Source organism: Eubalaena glacialis, chromosome 10 (assembly GCF_028564815.1).
Source record: "Eubalaena glacialis isolate mEubGla1 chromosome 10, mEubGla1.1.hap2.+ XY, whole genome shotgun sequence".
In the NCBI taxonomy this organism is placed as follows: Eukaryota; Metazoa; Chordata; class Mammalia; order Artiodactyla; family Balaenidae; genus Eubalaena; species Eubalaena glacialis.
In genome coordinates this window covers 82206104-82230787 of record NC_083725.1, presented here as the reverse complement: position 1 = coordinate 82230787, position 24684 = coordinate 82206104, and the positions used below count along the sequence as shown (strand labels likewise).

Sequence of the window (24684 nt, the reverse complement as noted above, 5' to 3'; positions counted from 1 at the left end):
TCATTGTGTATTGCTTTCCCCAAACCCCTTAGGGTAGTGGGTGTGAGCGCCTTAAAAAATGCTGGTTGGGCTGGTTATTTGTGAGTGTGCCTGTTCTCATGCACCCAGTAATCTCAGCTGAGTTCTCCATGTAGAATCCTTGAGGATAGAGCATGAATTGGGGTGCCTATTTTTCTAGGAATTAATGGGACACAGATGTCATCTAATGATGTCTTCTTTGTAAGAGATTCCTGATTTCTCATAGCTTCCTAACCTCCCATCATAGCCTTGAAGACTCTTGACATTATCTTTCTCCTGCAGAAAGAAAGGGAGGCCAATCCCCCAGCCACAGGGTTATTACACGTTAAAGAAGCCCCAGCGAAGGTGTTTATAGGAAATGATTGCTGTTCAGAAGTTAATGGTCTGGTACCTTCAGCTTTCTGGAGAGAAGTGCCTTAGAAATAAAAATAAAGTATACCTGAGATTTAAATTCTGGCGTCTCCACTGGTAACAGGGACAAACAGTGCTTTTCGTTGAGTGCAGTGCTTCGTGGTTTTCAAAGCGTCATTTCAGTCTACATAACCACCTTGTGAGACGAGAGTTCTTTTCACCTCATTTTGCAAAAATGGAAATTGAGGCCCAGAATAGTGACGTGACTCTTGGAGAGTCAGTAAGCTGCAGAGCTTTGTTGAGATCCCGTTATTCTGGGCTCATGGTCTTTCCACCACCCCAGGATCTTCTTGGTTTGGGGGTTGCTCTTGGGGTTGAGAAGAGCAAAAGCCTGTTTCTGCCAGACCCTGGGACTTGCCGTCGGATGGTATCTCTGTGGCGAAGCCTAGGTTATGGTGTCCAGCTTCTCTCTCGGGCAAGTCATTAATCTCTCTGAGCCTCAGTTTCCTCTTTGACAAAATGGAGAAGGTAAAACTGGCTTTGCAAGGGTAAGTGAGATAATGCAGGCAAAGTGCCTGACATAGCAGGTGCTGGACAAATACAGCCTGGTCCCTCTGCTTGCTTGACCTTGTGTACCCGCCCCTAAGGGTTGGTGATTCTTGGCCTGGCGACCTACCTGTTGCAACAGCATAGGGTCTTGCTGTGCTGCTGCTTCAGTCTGCTCCAGTTCCTGATGTTGACTGAGAGGCAGCTGAGGAGCCCATTAACCAAACTCACCTAAATTCAGACCCAGCAGAAAGGAGTGGCTTCTGAATTTATAACTTCTCTCTCTTACTACGTCTGACCGTGTTATATGCATTTGCTCCTGGAAATGTAGGAAGCAGAAGCAGCTCCTTTTGTAGATGGGTAAATTGAGGGACAGAGAAAATGACTTCCTGCCCAGGTTCACCTGACACATCCTTGAGGAAGTTCAGAGTAGAATGAAGGTCACTTTCCTCCTGGGCTTCTCCAGACTGATTTTTGTGTGGTTCTGACTTCCTTTGTTCTTTTCAGAGGGGAGACAATTGAGTTAAAACTCTAGCTCACTGTTTTGAACTTCAGCCCACACCCCTCCAGCAAAATAATCAGCATTCATGTAGCCCAAGTCAAGGAAAGTGAAGTCTTTGTTCAAATCATCCCACTGTACTTTGGGAATCAGGATAGCACAGAAACCTGGCAAACAGGCTTTTTAGGTAATAGATTTTATTGAATGACACTAAGAGTCTGCCTTCCCCTCCTAGTGTGTGCAGTTTTTTGTCGCCTCTGCTGGCATCTGTGTGACTCATGTGCCTGAGGGCATGCTGCTGGGAACCAAACCACCTTCACAGCTGCTCGGCTCAGGGGCACAGGCTCTTCTTCTCTTCTCTGGGGGAGGGCGCCGTTCTTGAGTAAAACCTGTCAGGAGTCTGGGGAGTTGAGGACAAATCAGTGTCTGCCCTGTCAGACTTTTAAGTGGGGAACACACCTGTAAGACGTAACTGGCTGAAGCAAATGTGCCAGAATGCCCACATCCAAGTGATTGTTGCTCCTTTCAGAGTTGTCTCTTCAGGAGGCTACACACATGCTCCACTGATGTTCCTACTGCTCAAAATAATGTGGTAAACGACCTCTAGAAGTTTCCATCAGAGCCAGCTTTTCAGCCAAGTGAGAAAATTGTTTTTGAGACATTTTTCATATCCTCGTTTTTGAATACCAAATGGTGTCCCAAGCGTGACCACCATTGTTTTATGGGTTTTTTTTGTTTTAAACCAGTTGAAATTCCACATAACTTCTAGTGATTTCCAGAAGTGATAGTCACCCTTGGAGGACCTAAGAGACCATTGCCCATGCTGAAGAGATTCAGAGGAACATCCTCTGAATGCAGATCTTGTTACTTGGCCAAGTGGGTAGCTGTGTGCGCCTTGTTCTTTCAAAGAGTCAGGTCAGGGACTGCTAGGTAATGGTTGAGTCTTTTGCTTGAGTGGGGAGTCCTGGTGAAGACACGCTCCCCGTTTGTAGAGACGACATGGTCGCCTCTCTGGGGCAGATTTAGTTTGGACTTTAGTCCTGTCTCCTAATAAGGCAGCTTTCTCTGGATGTTGCTGAGCAGAGGTCTCTATAGTCATGGAGAATGAAGTTGTCTTCATGTGTTTCTCCCTGTCCCCAACCCCCGACCCGCGTCCCGTCCCTCACTAATGTTCAGTGTTGGGGCCACAAACAGTCCTTTTCCAGCTGAAATCTGTTCATACCTGGCTCTCTAGGTGGTAGTCGTACCTTCTTTCCTCACCTACCCAAGGCTGCAAGGAAGTCATCTTTCTTCCTGCACTTTTGGCTAGAGGAGCTCCCCGGCCAGCCAGCATCCCAGAAACTAGTGTAGGGAGGGGACATGGGGTTAGAATACAGGAAGATGACTACAGTTAGAGCTCAAGATTGTGAGGTGCAGAAATGGCAAAAGTGGTGGGCATCTGTCCTGGATTTCCTGAGCAATCACAAATCCAGATAGTCTCTCTTTGTCCCACAGAGTAGTGATGGCATATCTAGTTGATGGAATGTGATGCAGTCATTTAAAATGACATGGATGAGTTTAAAAGAAAGGAGAGGGACTTCCCTGGTGGTCCAGTGGTTAAGACTCCATGCTCCCAATGCAGGGGGTGTGGGTTCAATCCCTGGTCAGGGTACTAGATCCCCCATGCCGCACCTAAGGGCCCGCATGCTGCAACTAAAGATCCCACATGCCGCAACTAAGACCCGGTGCAGCCAAATAAATAAATAAATATTTTTTAAAAAAAGAAGAAGAAGAAAGGAGAAGATGTTTATATTATAATAAGTTTAAAAATCAAGATGCAAAATCATAAACACAGTATGATCACAATTATATAAAAACAAAAAAGCACACATTCCCCCCCAAAAAAGAACAGGCATATAAAAAAGAATGAAAGTAAATATACCAAGTATTAAAAAATGACTTTCCTGTGGGTAACAGGACTATGGTGATTTTTTTCTTTCGTTTTAGCTTTTTTCTTATATTTCTCAAGTATTCTGTAATAACCCTCATATCAGTGTCTTAAATGGGAGGCAATTAAACTTGATAAAATCCCAAACAAACCTTTCTTACTGTTGAACTTTGTGTCCTGAATTTTGGCTTAGAGATACAGCTGCCATGACTGAGATAACCTGAGAACTCTTCTTCCTTGTCTCAACCTCTGTAAATCTGAAGTCAGGCAAGACCAGGTTCCAGGAAGACGTTTTGGGCATAGTTCTGTCTGGAGGCAGGGGCTGGACAAGGCAGCCTCTCAGAGCCCCTTTCCACCCCCGGTTGGCGATTATCTCTGCGGCACACAGCCTCTGCCAACAGTGAGCGGGCTCTGAGTGTGGTGACATTCTCTGAGTGGGGAGCAGTAACAAAAGTCTGGCTGGGGTGGAGGCCGGGGGCGGGGAATCTGGAGTAAGTGCCTGAGCTGACAAGGAGCCAGTGATCTTTCTGCCTGGTGGGACTTGCACCTCCAGCTGCCAAGCATCCGGCAGGGCCCAGCCCCTTGGAAAGCTGGTGCCCGCTGCAGTGGTCCTGTTGCTGGTACAGCTCAGAGAGCACGGGGGTCACAGCTACTTCCGCGAAGGACTTCCCTAATGGTACAGGGTGTCAGGTCTCTGTCTTGGGGTGTGGGAAGGATCACTTATCCTTTGAGCAGCAATGGTTTTGAAGGAAGCAGCATGTCTCCAGGGTGGAAACTAGGATTTTCCCTCGTAGCACCTGTGTAAAAGTGAGCCCGGTGAACAGACATCCAGAGCGTGTCTTCCTCAGATGTGTCTTGCCTGGATCCTCCATCTCCATCTCCATCTCCTCAGGGCCCTGGCCCAGGCCTCCAAATCAGATTTTCTCCACTTCTCAAGCCAAAAGCCTCAGTTTACTGCAGCTACCTGGATCCTGTTGCCCATCAGAGCAGCAGACAACCCAGCCATAGAATGCTGGGACTTACACTTTGAGGAAGGCTTACAGATCCTAGAGTTAGCAGGGTCTGGGAATCAAGCATTGAGCTGTTTAAGGATAGGGATTGGATTGTGTGGAGTCATCTGCTGCCGCTGCTGCTTTGAAAGACTGGCAAATGCTGGGGCTCCGTGGAAGCAGGTAAGAAGGGTTCTCTGTGATGGTTCTTAAGTGCTATACCATGATGTTCCCAGGGCACTGGCCCTCCCAGGGCAGGTGGACCTTCTTGGTGGGACGCATGATGTTGCTGGAGGCTGACGGGGACGCATCAAGGGGAACTTCACTGGGGATGCAGGCGTGCTTCATTTCTTCCTGCTCTCCAGGCATGGCACAAGGGGTTAATATCTTCAATGGCTCTATTTTGGGGCTAATGGAGTGTTCCTAGAATAAGACTCTTTGTTGAGTAATCTATTTTGGGAGGCAAGCCCCACTGGCATTTATGTAAGCGATTCTGTGTATCTGGGGGTGTGGATGTGTGCGCAAGTGGTTCCTTGTTACTAATTAGAAACAGCTTCTTTTGGGAGCCAGGGGAAATGGAGGTGTGAGTGTGTCTGTGTGTGTGTGTGTGTGTTTAAGGAGTGTGGATTGCTTTTGCTGTGAAGAGTGGGGTAAACCATGTGTGCCCATCTGATGGGGCAGTTGCCACAGACACCCTAGTAAGAAAATAAAGGTGGGGACCTTGGGACAGCAGGCGCAGTGACCTGGCCCCTTCGTGGGGTGTCAGGCTGTGGAGATTGCCCATCTATCATGCTCTTGATTCCCTGAAGCACGTGGGTAGGCTGGGTGTCGTGGCCCTCTAACGGCAGTCTGGAGTTAGGTGGTGTCTAGAAGATCTGTCCTGGGCTGTTTAAGGTCCATCAACCAGTTCTAACCTGAAATAAATCTCAGATTCCACTTCCCATTGCAGCCTGGCCACTTATACACTGGATTCCCTTCTGTCTCCCCACAGGCCAAATCCACATATGTCGAAGCAAGAGAGAAACCAAAGACCGTCCAGCATGGTCAGTGAAACGTCCACGGCCGGGACCACTTCTACCGTGGAGGCCAAGCCTGGCCCCAAGGTGAGCTCCTGGCCACTTCCCCTCTTCTGTATTTTGCCAGGCCCCTTTGTAGCCAGAAACCCATTTGATCTTCACCATAGTTTTGTGAGGGAGACATGTAATAAGTATTCTCCCCAAATGACAGATCAGGAAATTGAGGCCAATTGCGGTTATGTCACACGTCCAGGAAAACAGGTGATTGCTGACAGAACCAGGACTGACATCTACGGCCTTGGCCGCATTCTTCATTTTCCTGTCATGTCTTTGGAGGGCCACACCTCTGTTCACATGTGTGTCAAAGACCGCATGGTGAGATTCACAACAGAAGGGCCCAGAGGTTTCTGTGCCCACCATATGGAAGCACTGACTGAGGAGCAGGGAAGAGAACCAGCATTGTAGAGAAGGGGAGGGTGCTGAGGAGTGAACCAGATAGGAGGGGTAAATATCTGGAAATTGGCAAATTCTGTGACCAGAATGTAGCATTGCTCCAGAAAGCCATAGGACATATTAGGGCCAGCAGCTGTTGGTGAAAGTTGATTGAAAAATCCCTTTACGTTTTTTTTCCTCTGTGACCCAAACAGGAAGCTTGCTAGCTCTTGGACCTGCCTTTTAATTAGGATGCTGCGGCCATGTGCACGCCCATTCTCTGTCTTCTTGCTGTGCTTTTGATCAGAGGGCACTGCTGCATAGATAAAGGCACAGGGAGCCTACAGCCCTCCTATCATGCAAGTGCTTTTTGGGCCTCCCCAAATCCCCCCTGCTGCTAGAGTTCAAGTCTGCTCTTTCCTAGATCATAAAGTCCAGCAGTAAAGTCCACAGCTTTGGGAAGAGGGACCAAGCCATTCGGAGGAACCCCAATGTTCCGGTGGTGGTGAGGGGCTGGTTGCACAAGCAGGTGAGGAGACTGAGGAGGGAGGGGTGGCAGGGAGGTAGTTCTTGCTGAATTCCTTCCTTACCCTGACCCCCGGGAACTGGGAATAGGCTCATAATAAGCTTTCTGTTCCTGAGTTTGTCTGAGGCCAGTAGATTCTGCCCACTGTGCTAAGCGACTTGTTCGTTTTTGTGAGTCGGCAGTCTGCTCAATAGCTGCAGTTTCCTTCCCCAAACCCACTTAACCGCTTTGGTTCCCAGTGCTCTTGGCTGTCCTGGGACTCGGGCCCAAGTGTGGGTGGGTCAGTATGAATCCAACCTTACCGCCAATCCTCTGCCAGCACTTGCCTTCTTGGTGTGAAAGAGCCTTTGTAATCATTTGCCTGAAAAATCCCATCTTTTCCTTTCCCCCAGTCTAACACACATACCTAGCATCCTAGCACCTCAGATTCCAAATCAGCCAAACTCAGCTCATTGTCTCCTGACCCCTTACCTGTCTTTTTCCCCTAACCTGTTTTTTCTGGATCTTGGTGGGGTACCACCATTTTCCTAGGCACCCAGGTTAGAAACTTCAGCACCATCACCAGCTGCTCCTCCTCCCACAGGCCATCCTTCATCTCTAGATTCACCGCGCTTCACCACAACTTCACCAGAGGCGGTTGTTCTGCCTCTGGTCCTCTGGCCTTGGATAGGCTGTGAGCTCCCAGGGTCAGAGAACACGTCCCTTTTGTCTCCTTCCTTCCCTTCTTGCCATCCATCCATTCATCTACCCACCCACCCACCAAGTGCCTGCCATGTTCTAAGTGCTCTCACAGCCAGGACAAAGAGATAAGTAACATGTGGTTCCTGCCCTTGAGGAACTCATGTCATAGTCTGCAGGGGGAAACATAGAAACACCTCTCACGTGTCATGTCATCACCCAGCACAGTCTGTCACATAGCATGTTATCCAAAAAAACACAAATTCTGAGAGCAATGATGTACATTTTTACTAAAGGCTTTGTGGGAAAACAGAGGAAGACATTACCTTTCACACCACACAGAATAAATTCCTAAATGTCCCCTTGAAATCTCTCCCCCCAGTTCTGCTCTGCATGGCAGCTCCCACAGCTCTCCAGCCTCTTCTGGCAGATACTTCTCTGGCACCACCCTCTCTTAATGATTCCCTCTTCCCTCACAGCTCTGTTCTCATTCTCTTTTCTTACCTGAGTAATCTAACCCTCTGACTTTTTCCACTTGCATCCCCGTCTCCGTTAAACAAAAGGATGCTCCTTTGAAATGTGGAGGTAGAGGGAAGGTATTGTAAATAATCCTTCTCCCCAACAGACACCCCCTGGCCCAGGCCCCTCGGCTCCTTGGCTGTGCTGTAGCTGTAACCAAGGTCTGTGTACAGTGCTGTGGGCATACAGCAGAGAGAATGTAGCTATGCTTGGGGGAGTCCTGAAAGGCTTTCCAGAGGAAGTGACATTTGAAGCAGATGTGGAAGGATGGAGAAGAGCTTTTCAAACAAAGCAAGTATCATACGCCAGATCACCTGGTTAATGCAGAAGATAAAACCAAGAAATGCACGAGCTTAGCAAGTTTTTAACACTTTAGTAAATGAAGAATGAATAAAAATTTTTAAAATTTAAGCCTGTCAAAAACTTTTGCAGAAGGAAGACAATTTTAACAGCTAAAAATGGCTCTGGAATTTTCCTAGGTTTGGGAGAAAAGTGACCCTAAAACTACTATTTTCCTACCCTAGCCATATTTTTAAAAAATTTTCACAAGAAAATCCAGGTTTTTTTCTGTTGAAAGGAAGGAAAAACACAGCAAAATCAGTCCTTCGTGGTAGATAACTGAACTTAGTCAAATGAGAACTTTGCCTCATTGATTAATTAGCTAACTTAAACTCTTTGTTTCATACTATGTAAACCAATTTTCTAATCAGTATAAGTGAAGGTATTTTACAGTGTAGCACCTGAATCAGTGAATGAAGGAAGGAAGGAAGGAATAAATAAATAAATAACTTCCCTTTTGTTAAAAACTGATTTCTTTCTTAACGGATGAACTGTATTTTTGGGTTTTTTTGGCCACACTGTGCGACATGTGGGAGTTCCCCAACCAGGGATCGAACCCGCGCCCCTTTTAGTGGAAGCGTGGAATCTTAAGCACTGGACTGCCAGGGAAGCCCGAGAACTGTATTTTTGAATTCATATCTTCCTTTCTAAAAGGAGGATGCTTATGATATATTAGTCTGTTTATAGGAAACAAAACTTCCTGGGGATAAGCCATCATTGGATCTAAATTTTAATGTCCTATTCAAAGAATGGCTATGCAGTAAAAACTTATTAATTTATTGAAAGAAAGAGTGAATATGGGCAAGTCTCGGTTCCAGAATCAGGTTGTACATGACTGGGGAGGGGGAACAGTACGCTCAGATATTGCCCTGATTAGTTTCCTTTGCTTTGCAGGACAGTTCTGGGATGAGGCTGTGGAAAAGGAGGTGGTTTGTGCTGGCTGATTATTGCTTGTTTTACTATAAAGGTGAGCTGAGGCTCAGGCCACCAAGGGGTCTTTGTGCCAGAGGGGGTGGTGAGGTGATGCAAATGGTGGTCTTCTCAAATCCAGTGCATGGACCAGTGGCCTGAGCTAATTGATAACCTGTTAACCTGCCAAAGTGTTCACTTTTACATATGTGCATGGTTGGTGATTTCATTTTTACCAGTCCCAGCACTGGAAGTGCCACTTGTTGAGTTAAAATAATAGAATCTGGTTTGCCTTCTACTTAAGGTCTCAAGATCTGGAGGTTTTCCAGCTTCTGCCTCACTTGGGGCACAGGCACACCTTTGATTCAATCTAGAGAGATGGGAAGTATAGGTGAACATTATATTTTGTAACCTGTTATCTGGATTTATCCCCTGTTATTGGATGGGCAACTGGTGAATTAACTTGGCCATGTGAACATTTGTGGAGCCCCAATACATAGAATTAGGGGCTGTGCAAAGGTGAGAAGGAAGTAAGGCTCAAAATATGGAGGAAGAGATAGCCTAATTTTAAGACAAGACTAGGCTTTGGAAGATATCCAAAGTGCTTAGGCAGTTCAAGAGGAACAAGAAGCCAATTCCATATTGGAGAACTTGGGCAGGCTCCTTAGAAGAATTAGGGCTCGAGTTGGGCTTTTTAGGATGGGTAGAGCTTTGCCCATGTGTAGGGGGAAGATGGGCATTTAGGCAGAAGAAACAACTTGATTCAAGTTCTAGAAGCAGAAGAAAGTGGAATGACAGACCTGCAAAGCCAGAGTGAGTCTTGCATGGAGCACACACTAGGAGATAAGGCTCAGGAGGTGGGTAAGAGCCAAAATGCAAAAGGGCTGTGACCCTAGGCAGAGGAAGTTGGGCTTCATTCTGTATCCAGTGGACAGTCAGCAAGTGCCTTTGGGTGGGAGAGCAGTGGGACCAGTTCTGTCATTAGGAAGTTACCTCTGGTAACGAAGACGGTTTGGGGGAGGAAGAGAATAGACATAAAAGGTAGGATATTTCACACCTGCTCTAACATTGCCTATGAGGTGTGTACCACCCAGAATTCCCTTCCCCATCCTTTACAAAAGTTTAAATATCACCTTCTGAAGCCTTCTCCACTTCCCCAGGCTGTGTGCCACTCCTGTCTGTGTGTTCCCGCAGCACTTGGTATGCCTCGGTATTTCAGGAGTTAGCAGGTCGAGCAGAGCGTGTTTACATGCCTGTCCCCGTCCTCGGGGAGAGGGCCCTGTCTGATTCACCTGTGTAGTTCCAGCACTAGCACAAAGGTCCCCAGAGCACCTGAATGGGTGATCCGTGATTGCAGTCATCCTGGGAGAGATAAGGAGCCTTGAACTAGGGCAGTAGGATGGACCAGCCCAAGGAAGGTGCCACAGAAGGTTATTCTGATATGTTTTTCCATTCAAAGACAGCCGAGAAGAAGTGGTCCTTGGGAGCATCCCTCTGCCCAGCTATGTGATCTCAACAGTGGCCCCCGAGGATCGCATAAGTCGCAAGTATTCCTTTAAGGTACTGCCCCCGCTCCTCCAGTGCAGCAATTCCATCCTAAGAAACGTTGTGTTCCCCAAAATGGCTTCACAAAAGCAGTTGTTTCTGTTGGGGGTTGGGGGGAAGAAGTTAAGAGGTTGAGCGTTTCAGACTCACGTTAACAAAGTTATAAATTCTTTAAACAAGAGTAATATCACATCACAGTACTTTCATTTGTATCTGAGCTTTTGAGTCCCCCAGCCTTGCTTAAGTATTTAGACCCCTCTTTTCCTGTCGCTATTTCTGTGACTAGTATCAGCACAGCCCTTCTCATGCTTTCTTACCGCTTTCACTGTCCCCGGTGACTCCAGAGTTGCTATGGGTTGAAGATTCTGGATCCTCCTTCGCTTCATGTTGCATGATATGGTATTGGCTTATTTCTGTAAAACCTTTTGTGACTGAGAACTACTTTTATCCATGTTACCTCATTTGATGCTTGTGGGGAGCCTGTGAGGTCAGGATCATTAGCTTCATTTTATAGATTAGGAACACGAGGATCAGAGAGCTGAAAAAACTTACCCACAGTCCCAAAGTTGGAAGATGATGGAGGCAGATCTCCACCCTGAACTCTGTCCTCTTTCAGCTACATTACAGAGAGGGAGGACAATTTCTTTCTCTTCTTCTCTGCTTTTCTTCCATGTCTTACTCTGGTCACCCGTATACACATTGCAGGAGGTGGGAGGTGGTTACAATTAATGTTTATTGCTATCATTTTAGGAATACTGTTCTATTAAATTGTTCAGAGCCTCTGTTGCTTATTGTTGGCTCTGAAAACATTTTGTTCGATGGGTGTCACACTGGTCTTTTGCAGCCTGAAAGCCTTCCTCAGAAAAACCTTCCTTTCTAGGGTTTAGTGTTGCTACTGGGCAAACAATTGGGATAACACTGTTGCATGTGAATTTGGGGGGTGGGGGGACAGCGTTTGGGATATCCTCAGAGTAACTGATTATAATAACTATATATAGTTCATCTTAACAGTTCGTTGGGAGGTGTGAAAATACATTCTAGGAAAACATCTTTTATGTGTCGTACATTCTTTTTTTTTTTTTTTAAATAGGCTTCACCAAGAGTGTTCCCTAAATATTTTTTCTGGGAGACAGAAGGCATGCGTGTTTGGGGGGATGATTGGGGTCTTCAGGGTCTGAGAAGAGAGAAAAGCTATTGCAGACAGAACGGGTGATGTTCAGGTGGTTCTCCAGACAGGGCTGTGGTTTCCGGAGTGTGAAAGAGTTCCCTTCCCTTTGGGTTGCAGTGTCATTCTTTTAGGAACCTGAGGATGGGCCCTGGGACAGTTCAGGATCCATGTTCTTGGGCATACTGAGGAGTGTGCGGTATTTTGTGTCCTGGGCCTTAATGCTTGCCTCTGATGTCAATTCTTCTCAGTTTGCAGAACTGAAATTCTCTGACTGTTGCTAGGGCACCTTGCCTGAGATTGTTCAGAGTATCTGTAGTGGTGCATAGGCAGAGCCTAAAGGGTTATGTGGTCCTGTCTTGTCTGTCTTCTCTAACTGTACTCGCAGCCAGGCAGCTCCTAGGCATTGTCAGGGAGCCAGGGTGCTAGATGCACCCTGAGGCTCCGCTAGGTCTGCAGGATGAGCCAAGCAGGGCTCTCGGTGGCCTTTAGGAGCCATCGTTCCCCCCAACCCCTACTCCCCTTGAGCTTTAGTTACAGCCTGGAATGCCCTGAAGAGTTCCCCAACTCTTACTTACTTGTCCTTCAGGTGTCTGCTCAGGGGCCACCTCCTCTAGGAAGCCTTCCTTAAGTCCTCCGGACGGGTTAGGTACGTTTCTTCTGAACATCCACAGGTCTGGTATCACTGCACTATAGATGGTTGATTACCCATTCAGAGCTTTCTCCAGGAAAACTAGCCATCAGCTAGTTCTGCCAGGGTAGATGGGGCTAGTCCCATTCTGCAAACAGATAACATGAAGCAGTCATTTGTAGTAGGAGTTGTGGTGAATGACACTCCTTGTACTTCCCAAGTTAAGGTCGGTTTTAGCTTACTTCTGTTTCATGTTTAGTCCTCTGTAAGTCAGTGATTGTTCAGTGAATCACCTTAGCTTACTCAAGTAAATGCCTGCCCCAGAACCCGCTGTGGAACCCTTGGCTGAAGGCCGAGTTTGCCTGGACTCCCTTGGCACTGGGCTGGATGAATTCAGATATGTGAATGTCACAAGCAGGCCCATATTTAATAACGTTTTTGGACCTGGATGTTAGGCATGTGAGTGGAGAAGTGAATGCTGACAGTTCATCTGAGAGGTTTTATCCATGACCATTGGTGATTTTAGAAACATGTCATTTTCCAGATTCTGTTTAGTTCTCTCATTTTGCTTTCTCTGACTGGTCCTTGCATGGCATCTGTCTGTCATTCTGGATCCAGATTATCAGACTAGTGATCTGTATCAGACTCATTTCTGGATAGAGCCTGAGAGCACTGTACAGAGAAGCTTGGACTCAGAGTCAGATATTCCTAGGTGTGAATCCTGCCTCCAACTTTTCATTCATTCAAAAAATATTTATTGGGCACCTACTATGTACCAGGCACTGTTCCTGGGGATATAGTAGTGAACAAAATAGACAGAGTCCCTGCTCTCATCGAGTTTATATTCTGCAGGGAAGAGACAGATGATAAACAAGCATGTAAAATAAAGAATGCCAGGTAATAGGTGCTGTGAAGAATCTGTGACCAAGCGTGGAAATCTAGGAAAGTTACTTAACTTCTCAGAGCTTCACTTACCACATCTGTAAAAGAGATTCTGTTCCTTCCTTATAAGGCTGTTGGGATTAAAATGAGATTAAAGTCACGGAAGTACCTAGGAGACACATAGTAGGCACTCTGTAAATCTTCCTATTTCCACATCGTTTTCCTATGTGGATTTGGTGAGCTTTTTCCTTGCAAATTTAAAGGACCTTGCTTATCAGAGCACAAGGGGGAAAACCTCTTGTTCGCAGTCCGTTGCGGTTGCTTTTCCCAGTACCTGTGGAACATGTGAAAGCACCTTGAGGCTTCCTGACGTATAGTAGGTGTGCCAGGGTCTTCAGTCAAGTGTGAGACTGCTCAGCTGAACTTTGTATTGCCTCTTTGGTGAGACAGAAGAGCAGCTTCCTTGATGGGCGTACATCGTGTTTCATGCCCAAGCAGGAAGCAGAGTGAATATCTGCACCGAGCTGCCTGCTGTTGAGCAGCTGATTTTTGAATCAGTTCCAGTCAGCAGGTGCTTCAGAAGAACCAAAACAGGGATTCCCGAGAGTCTGCTTCTATGGAATGAGGGTTTGTAAAAAAAATCTCTTTCTCAAATAAACCTTGAATTGACTGTGTGCCCCTCCCTAAGTGGGAGTAAGATAAGTAGGAAACAGGTACAGCTGCGGGGCTTTTTCTGTGGGGAACAGACACAGCTGTTCCTAGGCCTGGCTTCACCAAGAAAAGGGAATCCAGCCCGTGACGTTTTTTCCAGGTGTGGAAATAAGCTGGGTGGTGCGTGGGCTTTTAGTCTGGAAGAAGGGAGAACCTGGCCGGGGCGTCTCTGGTGTTTGCTCCTGGAAGTGAGATGCGCACTAACCTCTCTGACCTGGGTTTCCGTCTTCTCCCTCCAGGCCGTTCACATGGGGATGCGAGCACTCATCTATAATAGCTCCACCCGGGGCTCTCAGGCCGAGCAGTCGGGCATGAGGACCTACTACTTCAGTGCCGACACCCAGGAGGACATGAACGCTTGGGTCAGGGCCATGAACCAGGCTGCACAGGTGCTATCTCGATCGTCACTGAAGAGGTCAGTCCCCATGGAGGGTCCCTGCCAGAGCACTTCCTACACAGGTGGGGGAACCCAAATAAGAACTCTTGGATGCCCAGAATTCCACCGTTCGCTCACTCGTATTAAGCATTGCCCTCTCTTTGAAGTCCTTTTAAATGGTGACTTCTTCCAGGAGGAGACTGTTTACAGGGCCAACACATGCTGCAGGCAGAGCTGGAAGGTCCCCTAGGAATTATCTAGTCCACTGTCCTCATTAAACAGAGAAACAGGAAGGGCTGGGAGGGTGAAACGACTGCCTGGGATACACAGCCTTGGTACCTGGTTGTACGTTTCTCAGTCTTTCTCCTCTTGTGTGTGGTGGAAGGGAAAACCTTGGGGCTAAGATTAGGGAGGAGGGAGCGGACAGACAAGAAAGATCTTGCAAACTGGAAACATGCCACCGACGGCCCACCTTGTTGTTGGGAGCTGACTTGGGAGCTGTCTTCCAGCTGCCTCTTCCCTCGAGTGGGCCAACCAGGGTACCATCAGGGATCTTGAAGTTCCTGAGTCTGTTGACTGTGGGTGATTCCCTGTGAGAAAGCAGAGGAGAAACATGAGTGGAGTCATGGGCTTGGAGAAGGTGGGGTAGCCCTGGAAAGTCAGGGTGCCTTTAGCCAGTCCTCATCTGACATGAGCCCCGTTCTTCACTCTCTGGACACCTTGCTCTGCTTAGAGGCCTCTTTGACAAAGGTCTGTTAATGAGGCCTCAAAACAAGAGTAGTGTCCTCCAGCAACCTAAAGACAGGATTTGTCAGTAACTGCAAATGGGTTTCACATGGATGTTTTTATATTGTCCACCTTTTCGAACTCATGTGTGTGTGATTTTTGGTGTTAGTGGTACTTCCTAGCTTCATGATATCTTTCCTGAGACGATCAGACCTTTGATATAGATAGTGACCGCCCTCAAGAGGCCAGGTTGGGGTCAGGCTCTACCCTTGGAGCTTCCTAGCAACTCAGTCGAGCATTTGTCATGCTGGGGTTTTTTTTTTTTTTTTTCTGTCTATTTTTCAGTATCCTAGGCTTCAGGTGGGAATCATCTTTGTATATTCTGCACTCCTGACATATAGTAAGCTCTCAAGTGTCTGTTGAGTGAGTAAGTGAGAGATTGGAAGAATGAATGAATGTGTTGAACAGAACAGGACCAAAGACTCTCCTGGAGGTTTCCCCGTGGGCCCTGAATCAGTAACTCTTAACTACAGGTATTCAGTCAGGTTTGCCTCTGCTTCTTAGCATTGTCATCCAGCCTGAATTTTTCTGTTGTGTCCATAATGATGATATGAAAGCCTGTGCCATTAACCTGCAGGTACTCTGTTCAGAGTGACATTGGCATTTCCACCTTCATCCTAGGAGAAGGAAACTGGGCAGGTTTGACACGACTTACTCCTAGTGTACATGCTCACTGTTTCCTAGTTTTTGTTGTTCATTCTTTTTTTTAAAAAAATTTATTTATTTATTTATTTATACATACATACATACATGTGTACAATAAGTGAAGACATTCCCTGGCAGTCCAGTGGTTAAGACTCCACACTGCCAATGCAGGGGGCGCAGGTTTGATCCCTGGTCGGGGAACTAAGATCCCACATGCCACGTGGCGCAGCCAAAAGAAAAAAAAAATCAGCACAATAAAGGCAAGAAAAATTTTAAAAAAATGCAAAAAGTAAAGAGAAATATCCTTGGTCACCTTCCCAGGGTTACCTCTGTTACCAAGTTAACAGGGATCCTTTTAAAGTATTTTCTATTCATATATGTGCGTATATGCGCTTATATAAATGTAGAGGGGTTTTTTGTGCTTTTTTTATAGCATGAATGATATTGATCTTGCAAATCATTCTGTATCAATGTATATGGGCTACCTTTATTTTTGACTGTTGTATGGTACTTCATAAGGTAGAGGTACCATAATGTATTTAAGCATGTGCCATATCTTGGATAGTTTATTTTTTGTCCTCTTTTACTGTTGTAGGTAGTTGTGTAATGAAAAACTTTCTACAAGCCTCTGCATGTGTGAGGCTTTCAGATTGCTGGGTCAATATACAATGCATTTTTAATTTTAATCAATACCACCAAACTGCCCTTTAAAGAAAGCTGTATATTCCACTAGTGAGAGCGTTCATTTCCCCACATCTTTGCCAACAGTTGATATTATCAATCTTTTTCATTTTTGCTGAGCTGTGTGTAGATAAATGGTATCTGGTTATTTTAATGTGTATTTTCATGATGGTAGGGACCTTTTATATTTATTGACCACTTGTATTTCCTCTGCACTGAATTGCTGGTACCTATTCTCTGCCCATTTTTCTACCGAGTTGCTTGCTTTTCCTCGGTGCTTCCGTTCCTACATGTGCTGATATCTGCCCAGTTAGGAATGCAGCTTAGCCTATTGCAGAGGTTGGTTATAGGCTCTCCAGTCTTGTTATTCAGTCTGTAATATTCTGGCATTTTCCCTGTTCTCTTGGATTCCTCAGAGATCACCTGAGAGGTTTCTTGAGCCCATCTCCGAGTTCCCTTAGGGCCCTGGTGTGCTAACAGCTGGGCCTTTTCCGTCTTCCTCCCCACCTTGGTCTTTCAGTCTCTCTTAACCAAGGTTGTTCTCTTATTCATGATGAAGTTCATTCATCTTGATGAAGATAAGGAACTAAATCCAGAAGTTGAAGAATTCAACTTTATTTGTGCTGTGATCATCTTCCCAAGCAGAGATACCTATGTCTCATATTTTTTTTAAAGTTCTCCCCTTCTTTATTTTAATTCTTAGAAAATAGAAAATTTTGTTTTATTTTACTTTGCTTTAAATAAACAAACCTCAGTCCCTTCTAGACTTTACCGTTTTTGTAGTCATTCATGTAGGCCCATTCCTCTGGATTTGTATTTTATCTCTGCTTGATGCATTTCTTGTGTCCTTTTATAACGTGAGCTCTGAGAGCTCCCTGTGTTTTTACATTGGTTTCTTTCTACCAGCAATGTTAAATGGGTTCATTCTTGTGTCCCGGCTTTGCTCAGTTCTTTTTGCCTGACTAGGGCACTGGGTCAAAGATGACTTGAGAATGAGATCAGGCTTAATAGGAAAAAGTGCTGTGATTGATAAGTGATGTCTGCCTTCAACCGTTCAGGATGAATTTGCTAGCTGAGATTAGGAATTTTTTGTTGTTGTTTTTTTACTTTTTCCTACCTGAAGATTTTGTAATTAACTATCAGATTTTGGTTTTAGAGGGGCTCCGTCCCTTCTCCACTGGGCTGCCTTCCAGATCTCAGGCCATTTGTATTGTCCCTAGCTTTTCTCTGAACTTTTAAAATGTGTTCTTACTATGCTCTTAATAAACTCTTAAAATCCCATAATCATCTTTGCCCAAGGTTTCTTCCCCGTTTAAAAAAAAAAAAAAACTTGTTATACCTTCTGACGCAGACGAAAAGCAGAATAGCATTTCCTCTTAATTTTCTGAGAGATGAAATTGTCAGCCAAGGAAATTCAGACTTATTAAATGTTCTATTTTACCAGAATAAGATGTTCAGACATTTGGTTAGTTAGAAGTATTCATCATGCAGGACTACATCTTGCCTCTCTTCCACTTTGGTGATATGCTCTGCAAAACCTCCAGCTCTGTTACGTGGGTGGCCCCAACCATAGCTTTTTGTTCTCTCCCTCCTTGTTTCTCACCCAAAAGCTTCTATCCTTATTCATACAGGCAAATGCTTTCTTTATGAATGTGGTACATTAGGACTTCTGACTGCAGGTAAAAGAAAATGCAAACTTACCTTAAAGGGGGAGGAATTTATTGATTCATGTCAATGAAAAGTTCAGGATAGCTTCTAGCTTTAGAAACAGTTGGGTTCAAGGCTCAGACAGTATCATTACAAGTCATTCTCTCAGGCTCTGCCTGCCTGGGCTGGATTCATTCTTAAACTCCATGTGGAGGTCCCTGGCATATCTAGGACCTGGTGGCTAGATAGCTGCAGTAGCCCCAGGCTTGCGTTGTCCAAGTTAAGTTCAGCAGGAAAGAGCCAGAGTCTTATCCAGAAGCTCTGAGATCTTATTCTGATTAGACAGGCTTAGGTCACATTGATTCCCAAAATCACATACTGTGGCTAGGGAATGCACGTACTGATTGGCACAGACCTGGGATACATGCTTCACTTCTGAGAACTAGACCATGGGGACTGAGAGCCAGGTAGGGGTGGATTCCCAAGTAATGCTAGGGTTATGGGCAGAGGAAGGAGAAATGACTTGATGGGATGTGGTAAACGAGATGCAAGCAACCACTATCCAGGCCACTTCCTACTGTATCAATTTCTTTTGCCTTAAGTACTAACCCCTCCCAGAGTTTAGTCTCTGAAGTTGGATAGACCGGGGTTTAAATCCCAACTTTACTACTTTCTAGCTGTGTCACTTGCGCAATTTAGGTATGCTTTTTTTTTTTTTTTAATTTATTTATTTATTTATTTATGGCTGTGTTGGGTCTTCGTTTCAGTGCGAGGGCTCTCTCCAGCTGTGGCAAGCGGGGGCCACTCTTCATCGTGGTGCGCGGGCCTCTCACCATTGTGGCCTCTCTTGTTGCGGAGCACAGGCTCCAGACGCGCAGGCTCAGCAATTGTGGCTCATGGGCCCAGTTGCTCCGCGGCATGCGGGATCTTCCCATACCGGGGCTCGAACCCGTATCCCCTGCATTGGCAGGTGGACTCTCAACCACCGCGCCACCAGGGAAGCCCCCAGGTATGCTTTTTAAACCTCAGTTTTTCAAAGTTATCGGGTTTTTGCAAAGATTAAATGAGTGTATAAAGTGCTTACTTCGCACGTTGCCTAAGACATAGTTGATACTCCATCTCAGATGTGCTAGCTTCCATAGGGTTTGGTTTAACATTGTCATTGGGTCTTTTTCCTTTGCACCCTTCCAGTTTCATCGTTAATCCTCTGGATTACATTGATGATGAATCTCTTGTGAGCAAATCATACTCTCTCCCTTGCCAGGATGTGCCCATCCCCTAGCACTGTGAGTTGTGGCTCAGCAACCCAGGCTCCCTGCAGCGCTGCCCCTCAGCCTGCCCCTCGCCGCTCTCCTCCTCCAGCCTCTTCCTACATCCTCTAACCACAGAGGGAGCTGAGCACCCTTGCTGCACCTCCTCCGTTTGTCCTCTTGTTTCCTACACAGGCTTCAGGGTCTCTTGATAGACAAGTATTCTTGAGACCCCAGCCCTACGCTGTAAGGAGCACCAAGCACTGCTGCCAGAGCCTGCCCTCTACCTCCTTCTGTCCATAATTTCTTCTCCCCTATTTCCATGTTCCTCCACTTACCAGACTTTGGATTCTGGTTTTTGATTCTCTACAGCCTCCTTGAAATTTGTCTTCTGAGTTCCCCCCTGTTGAACTGGTTTTTCTTCTCTTGTCTAAGGATGTCTTGTTCTTTCCAGTGAGCTAAAGCACTGAGCAAGGAGGTCAGCTTGCCGTTACAGTTCACAAAACTGACAAGCAGTTCAGATAGGAGGGCCTATCGGAAGACAACTTATCTCTTTTTGTCGGTTTCCAAACCTCTCTGGTCTGTGGTGTAACTATAGTCCTGTCTTGGGACTGAAGGAACTTATAGCCTAGTCACCTTTGGCATAAAATCCAACCTCCTTAGTAGGGCTTTTGATCCCTGCCTGAGTCTGGTCCCTGCAGGTGCCTTTGGCTCACATTATGCTATTCCTTATCCTCTCGGCCCCAGCCATACTCAAATTATTGAATTGGGTGCATTTGTCTGTACTTTTGTCCACTTAGTCTTTTATTCTACAGTTATTTATTGAGGGCATATTGTGCGTCAGACACTGTTAAGCATACTGAGAAATACAGCAGTCTTCAATAGAGAGGCAAAGTCCCATGCATTCTTGGGTGGGTGAGGGGGAGAGAGACCGTATACAGGCACACAAATCAACAAGATGATTTTCTATCATGATCTATGCATGAAGGCAGTAAAATGGAGTGATGAGGTGGGGAGGGACTAAGGGGCAGGGAGTAGCCACTTTTGTTTGGGTGGTCAGGGGAGGCCTCCATATGGGGAAGGTGTGGAGGTGAGGCCTGATTGATGCGAGAAAGTTGCATATGTAAAACTTCGAAGAAGAGTGTTCTGGGCAGAAGGTACGGCACTTACAAATGCCCTGAGGCAGGAATGAGCTCGGTTTATTCAAGGAACAGAAAGCTAGGGAGTTATGGCCGAATCAAAGCGATCTAGGGGGAGAAGAGACTGTGATGAGCTCTGGCAGGTAGATGGAGGTCCATATCGTGAGGCCCAGGATCCCTCTGGGCCTTGCTCATCTGCTCCCCTGGCCCTCACCCTTATTAGGACAATTCAGCTCAGCCTTCAGGTCCTAGCCTATGCATATTTCTTCCTTCTTTGACCCTCAGTGTGTCAGATGCCTCTGCTTATAGCACTCTTTCGTTCCTTATGCATAGAACTTTCATGTTAAAGTTATGTTGGCCTGCTTTCTCAGTGTCACCCTGCTAGACTGTATGCTCCTTGAAAATGAGAATAGTCCTGGCACGTAGTAAGCATTCAGTTAATGGATGGGGGTGTGGATGGTTGGATGGATGAACAAAACTTCTACCTGTAAGATGTTCACATAAGGACTTGGGGTGTCTGAGAGCAGTCTGAGCACTGCTGTGGGATTCATTGTGGGGAATCAGCCTGCTCAGAAGTGGCCCACACGTTTCTGGCTATCTGCACTCTCTTCAGAGCATGGAATCTTTGGCCTTCCAAACTCTGATCACTTTGGTTAAAGTGTGGCAGGACAACACCTGAGGTTGGACAAGCCCCTTGGACCCTTGACAGAAGTAATGTATAGACATGTTTTCAGCCCAGGTGTAGGGCTTTGGAGTTGGATCAGATGGAATTTGAGTCCTGCTTATGTCACTGGTTGCATGATCCAGAGCAAGTTGCTTAACCTCTCTGAGTTTCACGTTCATTACCTATAATGAAACAATAATATCTCTAGCTTTGTGCAATGATAAGAAGAGAGAGTATATTTAAAGTGCTTAGCTTAACTTACTTTTGCAGTTAGTAGGTGCTCACCATAGTCCCTATCTTTCAGTAGAGACAATTTATTGTAAGTAATCTGGTGCTCATGTGAGTGCCCTCAGCCTCTCTGGGCTTGACAGTACTGACCTTGCAAGATTGTTGTAGGGATTAGAGATGGACTATGTCAGGTTCCTGGCACACAGTAGGACGCAGCATATAATAACCAAGCATTGGCCACCAAAAATGAATGACCCAGACTGTAACTGCCGTAGAGAGATGGAAAGTGAGTGAGCTTGGTGCGTGCCAGAACTCCAGACTGGCTCAGGTTGGGCTGTGACAGTTGAGCGTTACTTACCCAGGTAGAAGGAAGAGGGAAGGATTCTCCGGGCAGGAATGAACAAAGTGAGGAGACCTGGCAGCCATTATATATATCTTTCCTTTCTCCTTTGTCTGGTTTGTCAGGTCCTTAAAACTTCACAGGGGACTTTGCCAATAGCCACTCTGCTGAGGCACGTGATGGCCTCAGGTAGGAGTCTGGTGCTTCATTTATCCTTCAGTCTCACTCTTCTCTGGGGGAGGACAGGCCCTCTTCTTGTTTATTTAGAGCAGAGCGTGAAAGGCAGCAAGTTATCTTCCCCCATCCCAGGGGAACTGCCCTATTTAACTCTGGGGAAAAGTAGAAACCAATTCCTGTCTCCATTTCTCTCCAGCCATTTCCTTCCTCAAATCTAGGAACTAATTCAACTGAGCAAGCCTGCCTTCATGCTCCCTAGAGACTTTGGGCCCATTCTCTTCAGCCTTTTATACAAGTCTATGGACTGTGCTCAGGGTGGGTTCTAGCTTTTGAGCCCACTGTCCTCCTGAGCCTTGGGGTCGGTGCTCAGGAACTTTTGCCCTTGACCTGGCTCAGACCAAACTCTCTAAGGATATCAGTGGCCTGACCCTTGTTCTTGGTCTATTAGTTTGGTCATTTAGGCATGGTGAGTAGGGAGGGATCCTCCAGTGGGATTGCGACAGGAAGGCTGTGTCTGCCAACAGGACCAAGGTCCAGCCAAGCTCCTATAAGCTGTCATTCCTTTTCTCACCCAAGTCTTTGAGATTTCAGGTGTGTGTGTGTTTAACATCAAGATAGAAGTAAATATTGTTCCTTATTTCCTGGTGAGATAAAGGGTTTGGAGGCAGAATAAAATAATCGCGTACAACTGCTTGGTATGATCTGTTTACTTCCAAGTTCTTGTGAGGGACAGGAATAAGATAGAAGTATCCTCAGTCTGAAATAGGTGCTCTTCCCACTTACAGGGGAAAACAAGGATTTTCTCTAAGCAGACATAAAGCGTTGCTGTGATGTGCTGAAAATGGGGGGGGGGGGCCCAGTCCCTGCTAATGATGGGCTCAGCCCCTTGTATCAGTTAGGGATTGCGTTTGGTTGCCAGTAATAGAACAACCCAACTTAGGGTGGCGTAATCAAATTGGGTTTTAGTTTTCTCACTAGCAGGGATCCAGAGTCGGTTAATTTGGGCTAATATAGTAGCTCCATGATGCTATCAGGGACCCAGGCTCTTTCTCACTTTCTACCCACATTTTGGCAGGTGGCTTTCATCCTCATTTTTGTCACCTTGCAATCCAGCATAGAGTCTAAATTCCAGGCAGGAAGAAGGGAAGGGTTAGCTAAGAGAGCTAAGCTTTCCTTCTTTTAAAGGCTTTCCTGGAAGACCCATCCAGCAATTTCTGTGCACATCTTATTGGCCAGATTTATGTTACACCGTCAGCTCCAAGGGAGGTTAGGAAATGTAAGTTTTTTGTTGGGTACATTGCCACTTTGAAAAAACTGGGGCAAGGAAGAAGGAGGGAATAGATATTGGAAGCCAGTACATTTGCATTTGAGGACACGCTATGTGCCAGCCCCGGTGCTGTGCTCTTTCTGTGCATTGTCTCCTTTAACCCTCAAAATGACCCAAGGAGGCAGAGGTTGTCCCCATTTTGCAAATGAGGAACCTCAGACCAGAGAGGTCAGGGACTTGCCCAAGGTCACCCAGCTTCTATGGGCTGGAGCCAGCTCTTGAATCCAGGTCTGACTGGCTCTAATCCTATGCCCTCTGGGTTTGTCAAGCTTGAGAAGTGACACATGTGGCCAAAATGGTCACCAAATGTCAGGAATTCCCTGTGTTTTTGAATAGTCACTGATTCCAGGTGCTCACAACGATAGTAATGACCTGCACAAGAAAGGCTTGTGTCATCTTAGCTGAACATCTGTGCCCTGCTTGGCCAACTTCTCTGAATGACATTCTTTCCCACCACTGTGCTAAATTGAGCATTGCAGATCTATTGTGACAGATCTCCTGATTTGAGAAGTCATGTGTTACATTGGTGGGAATGCAAGGAGACAGGGAGAAGACCAAAAAACACTTTTGCCTTAAATCCTGTAACTTACTAAGTTAAATGCTTGTCAGATAAGGTGGGGGAGTCGGGAACATTCCCTTCACCTTTCTTACCTGCAGCCAGAGCCTGAACGTTTTGGACGCAAAGGCGTCTTATCTGAGGTGAGTCCCAGCAGCTGTGGAAATAGAAGCTGTTCATAACCCTGAGTAATAGGGCCTAGAAAGCTGCCAGGTAGCAAGCAGACTACCATTCTTTTAGCCATCCTCTAAAGGTTTGTTTTGCAGTAAATGCTGGTGTCAATCTGAGAAAAGGGTTTATGTTTCTCAATCAACTTTATATTCAGGACGTGTTGGCATATATTGGAGTGTGTACACTCATATGTACACACACAGTAGGGACTAATATTTGTAGTTATAAGTTAATTCCAAGGTTAGAAAAGACTGGCAAACTCCATGATTTGGGGTCAGCTTATGAGAACAGTATTAAATGTGGTTACCATGATTAAATCAGGCTTTAGTTGTCTGGGTTTGACAGCAGAGGCTATTTTCTCTATTACTTTCTTATATCCCCTAGTGCCTGTACCAGTGGGGATATATAGGTTCTCAATAAATACATGGAAGTTGATTGGTAAAGAAAGAAAAATCCCCGTTACAGTTGGTTCGGCTAAGACATTGTACCCACAACCCCCAGGTTCTGAAGTTGAAGAAATCCTCATATTTTATTTTATTTTAAAATTTATTTTATTGAAGTATAGTTGGTTTACAATGTTGTGTTAATTTCTGCTGTACAGCAAAGTGACTCAGTTACATATACATTCATTTTCATATTCTTTTCCATTCTGGTTTATCACAGGATATTGAATATAGTTCCCTGTGCTATACAGTAGGACCTTGTTGTTTATCCATTCTATATATAATAGTTTGCATCTGCTAATCCCAAACTCCCAATCCATCCCCACACCTCCCCACCCCCTGCAACCATAAGTCTGTTCTCTATATCTGTGGGTCTGTTTCATAGATAAGTTCATTTGTGTCATATTTTAGATTCTACATATAAGTGATATTATATGGTATTTGTCTTTCTCTTTCTGAATTACTTCACTTAGTATGATAATCTCCAGGTCCATCCATGTTGCTGCAAATGACATTATTTCATTCTTTTTAATGGCTGAGTAACATTTCATTGTATATATGTACCACATCT

The 24684-nt window shown here is 45.7% G+C and overlaps 1 protein-coding gene across 9 annotated transcripts in view; it reads left to right on the top strand.

Annotated features, from left to right (window-relative positions):
- Positions 1-24684, top strand: part of PLEKHA7 (pleckstrin homology domain containing A7) — a 213660-nt gene that overhangs the window by 133685 nt on the left and 55291 nt on the right. For 8 of the 9 annotated variants that reach the window (XR_009702219.1, XR_009702216.1, XR_009702217.1 and 5 more), the window contains 5 exons: positions 5322-5433; positions 6203-6307; positions 8735-8807; positions 10209-10309; positions 13923-14098. Coding sequence is in view for 1 of the 9 variants with exons in the window: in XM_061201502.1 (XP_061057485.1) it covers positions 5322-5433; positions 6203-6307; positions 8735-8807; positions 10209-10309; positions 13923-14098 (567 nt within the window). In the remaining 8 variants the exon portion in view is untranslated. Of the gene's footprint in view, positions 1-5321; positions 5434-6202; positions 6308-7684; positions 7793-8734; positions 8808-10208; positions 10310-13922; positions 14099-24684 lie in introns of those variants that run through there. The other variant, XR_009702221.1, reaches the window with a different exon arrangement.